We start from the raw sequence: 3499 nt of genomic DNA, 5'->3' as shown, positions 1-3499 counted from the left end.
CCATAGAAATCTTTTAATTTGATCTTCTACTTTGTTTAAAAGAGCGAGGAAACGACAACCGACGACTTATTGCTTACACAAGCAAGCAAAGAAAAACCCTCTATTGGCACTGTATGTGACTGTCACATTTACTCAAATCTTAAAAATTAATTATTTTTTCTTTTACGTCTAATAATGCTTAATGTGGACTTGATTATAGGTGATTGCAGTAGGACCTGGTCCTTTAGATGAAGAAGGAAACAGAAAAGAGCTTCCATTGTCTCCACGAAATTACGAACGAATGGAATCATCTACTCCATTGATAGGATGGAATCGAGGGACTATGGAATGGATAGGACGATTCTTGAAGAAATTTGATTCTTTCCACGTTATTAGTTTTCGTTCCTTACGGAGGTGGTTTTTTTCATCTCAACATCGAATTGAATGAAAAGAAGATGTTACTCGATCTCATTCATTCAATAGCCTCCAACCTCCGCAATGTGGGGAACCTTCTCTAGTTGCATATTAAAAAAGTAAAAAGTTTTTTAAAAATGTTAGATTGAACGACATTAGAAACTGATTTTAATATAAATATATCCATTTTATAGAGACCGGCTTCTAGGCATTAAAAACTGATTTTAATATGAAAATATATCATTTTTAAAGCTCATTTTTATAGGGGATAAAACCAAACTTCATTTCAACGTTTGTTTATATTTCCACCTAGCGTTAGTTTTCTATAGTTTTAATGTGGAAGAAAGACAAAATCAACCTAAAAGCGTGTTCGGATAAATTAGCTTATAGTTTATTGTTTATCAACTTATTAAAATAAGCAATAAGCAATAAGCAAGAGGATGCTTATAGGGTGTTTGGATAAGCAAAAAAGAGGATGTTTATTGCTTATTGTTTATTCCCACCACAATAAGCTAAGTTTACGTGTTTGGATAGTAGTCCTTAAAAATCTGCTTATTGTGGTTGGAATAAGCTGATTTTAATAACCATCCTCTTGCTTAGCTTATTGTTTATTCCTATCATAAACATTTTTGCAAAAAATGCTTATTTCCACTGCAATAATCTAATAAGCAATAAACTAATAATCTAAAAACTAATTTTCGAAACACATTAAAATCAGGTTAAATAAGTTGATTTATAAGATTCCTTTCCATCCATTTAAATGTTGGTTTACTCTGCCCTTTTTTCTCCCTACCAAACAACCTCTAAACCTGCTCACACACGGATAAACTTCCACGAAATCATGGAGACGGGGGAAGAGGATGGAATCAGTGCTTTGCCAGATTATTTGCTTGTTGAAATCCTCTCTCGTTTACCCTCTACAAAAGACGCCATTAGAACAGGTATACTCTCCAAGCGATGGAAACATCTTTGGACTTCGGTACATACTCTTATTTTTAAACATTCAGATGATCCCCTGACTCAATCTCGCCAAAACCCCAACTCTATGTCCGATTTCATTTCATTTGTGGAGAAAACCCTAACTCAATGTCGCCAATTGAAGCTCAAAAAATTCGATGTGTATATCACTTATGATATACGATTTGACTCACAGTTCAATAATTGGATTCGTTATGCTATAAGTCGTAGCGTTGAAGAGCTTAAGTTTAAGTTTTGGTACAGGGGATTGGAAACTGAGTTTCTGTTAGATCAATTTTTTTTCATCAGTTCATGTTTTAGAGATCTAACATTAGAAGGCTGCATATTAAATCCAACTGGACCGATTATTTGGAAGAATCTTAGGAGTTTGTGTATTTTCAATGCGAAATTAGATGAAGACTTGATTGAAAATATGTTATCCGGGAGCCCTGTATTGCAAACTTTGGAGTTGGGTGTTTGCTATGGTTATAGGAAGATTGATATCACTTCAAAGAGTGTTAAGAAATTGGTGTTCTCTGGATACAGTGCTCCTGAGGATGGGTACTATCTTGATGATATTATTGAAATCAATGCTCCTAATATTTTATCACTAACAATCCGAAATGACTTGGTGTTGTGGAAGCTTTTGTTGCTAAATGTATCTTCTTTAGTCGAAGCTAACTTCGATTATGAAAAGCTTGGGTATAGGGAGACAACCCGTGATGAAGCTGAAGAAGATATGCTTAAAGGCTTCATACTAAACCTTCACCATGTTAAGGACCTTAAAGTTGGAGGTTTCTGTTCTAATGTAAAATTCTTCTCCTTTTTGTAACAATCATATAATCATTAGCTTTTGTAGTACTTCTTGATTATCTTTTGATAAACTTGTTGATTTGAGTGTTTGATAGGTTCTCTCTCGTTTGGAGGTTAAAGGATTCACTTTTCCATCAAATATGAAGCTTCCTGATGTTACTTAATCTTCATGCCCTGATATAATGATTTGTTGGATCTTGATTCTTGGTGATTAGTTGAAAGCAGAGATTGGGTGGTGTTGCTTGATCATGGTTGTCCTAATCACAAAAAGCTAATTGTTGGAGTATGTCTCTGAAAGTTGTGTCACTTGCATGAGTTTATGTACATTGTTGTAATTGTAAAACCCCAAACCTTCTCTTGTAACATCACACACAAACGCCATATCAATATTGATTGTCAAAAGTCTCTTCCATTTAATTAAGTGAAATTTCTTCAATTTCCCATATTGATCATAATCTTCACTGTTTCACTTACATTATATGATTGCCACTCCACATATTTAAATCCACAATATCTCTTTTATTTAGTTTCACCTGGATATTATCACATTTGCCCACAATAGCAACGTGCTGTTGGGTTTTATTAGCATCATAAAAATAATTTGACATTTCTAAATACTGTAATTCCAACAATATAAGTCTGGATGTTATAGTACTGCATGAAAATAGGGCCTCATTAGGAATGTTGAAGTGGGTGTGTGTGACTACATAATAAGTATTATAAGAGGAATTGTATCAGCAAGAAGTTTTAAGGAGGTTGAAATCAACCAAGGTAGATATCAAGGAAATGTTAATCTCGATCAAACCTTCAATTAAAACATTATGGTCTTTGGCTCTAAGATTGCTATACCTTTAAAATGTCGATGTGTAAATATTATTTTAATGATATTTAATTAGACAGTGGCCCCTAAAATTTTTAGGGTGGACTTAGTGGAACGGCATGAGCCACAGGTCGGAGGCGGTACTGCTTGTACCGCCGGCCACTCCTGTGATACCGTCAATTGAAAGAGAATCCATGTTATGTAAATCGTTGCTAGTCTCTTTCTCTCTCTCTCTCTCTCTCTCTCTCTCTCTCTTGTTGACCGTTTGACCATCGGTAATATTTCAAATTTTTAATCATTTTTCCCACTAAATACAATATTCTACCACTTCAAAAATCACATATTTTCTTTCATTCCATTCCAATTCTCTCTAATTCCAATTCCATTTTCATTTTCTCCGGTTCCAGTCTAATTTCATTTTAAATGGATTCTACTCCTAGCCAATCCCAAAGATGCAGACAATGGTCCGAATAGGAAGAAAGACGTTGGTGAAAGCTTACTTTGACACTTTGGAAG

The 3499-nt window shown here is 34.4% G+C and overlaps 1 protein-coding gene across 2 annotated transcripts; it reads left to right on the top strand.

The window, feature by feature from the left end:
- Positions 1-1153: 1153 nt before the first annotated feature.
- On the top strand, positions 1154-2599 carry LOC145086532 (F-box protein At5g03100-like). 2 transcript variants are annotated; one of them, XM_079024331.1, is made up of 2 exons: positions 1154-2158; positions 2259-2599. In XM_079024331.1, exons 1-2 carry the CDS (start codon positions 1154-1156, stop codon positions 2325-2327), a joined length of 1074 nt encoding a protein of 357 aa, XP_078880457.1. In that variant the 3' UTR covers positions 2328-2599. The 2 variants fall into 2 exon arrangements, with proteins under 2 accessions (XP_078880457.1, XP_078880458.1); XM_079024332.1 differs by having other exon boundaries at positions 2249-2599.
- Positions 2600-3499: the final 900 nt, after the last annotated feature.

Source organism: Lactuca serriola, chromosome 2 (assembly GCF_051521515.1).
Source record: "Lactuca serriola cultivar US96UC23 chromosome 2, Lser_US96UC23_V15, whole genome shotgun sequence".
NCBI classification, from domain to species: Eukaryota; Viridiplantae; Streptophyta; class Magnoliopsida; order Asterales; family Asteraceae; genus Lactuca; species Lactuca serriola.
Note: the sequence above shows the minus strand (reverse complement) of the source record. Positions and strands in the feature narration are given on the sequence as shown.

Bases quoted from the DNA above. Each gene is read 5' to 3' on its own strand.
- LOC145086532 (XM_079024331.1), top strand. From the start codon at position 1,154: ATGTTGGTTTACTCTGCCCTTTTTTCTCCCTACCAAACAACCTCTAAA. The intron at 2,159-2,258 runs GTAAAATTCTTC...AGTGTTTGATAG, and splicing joins TTGGAGGTTTCTGTTCTAAT to GTTCTCTCTCGTTTGGAGGT.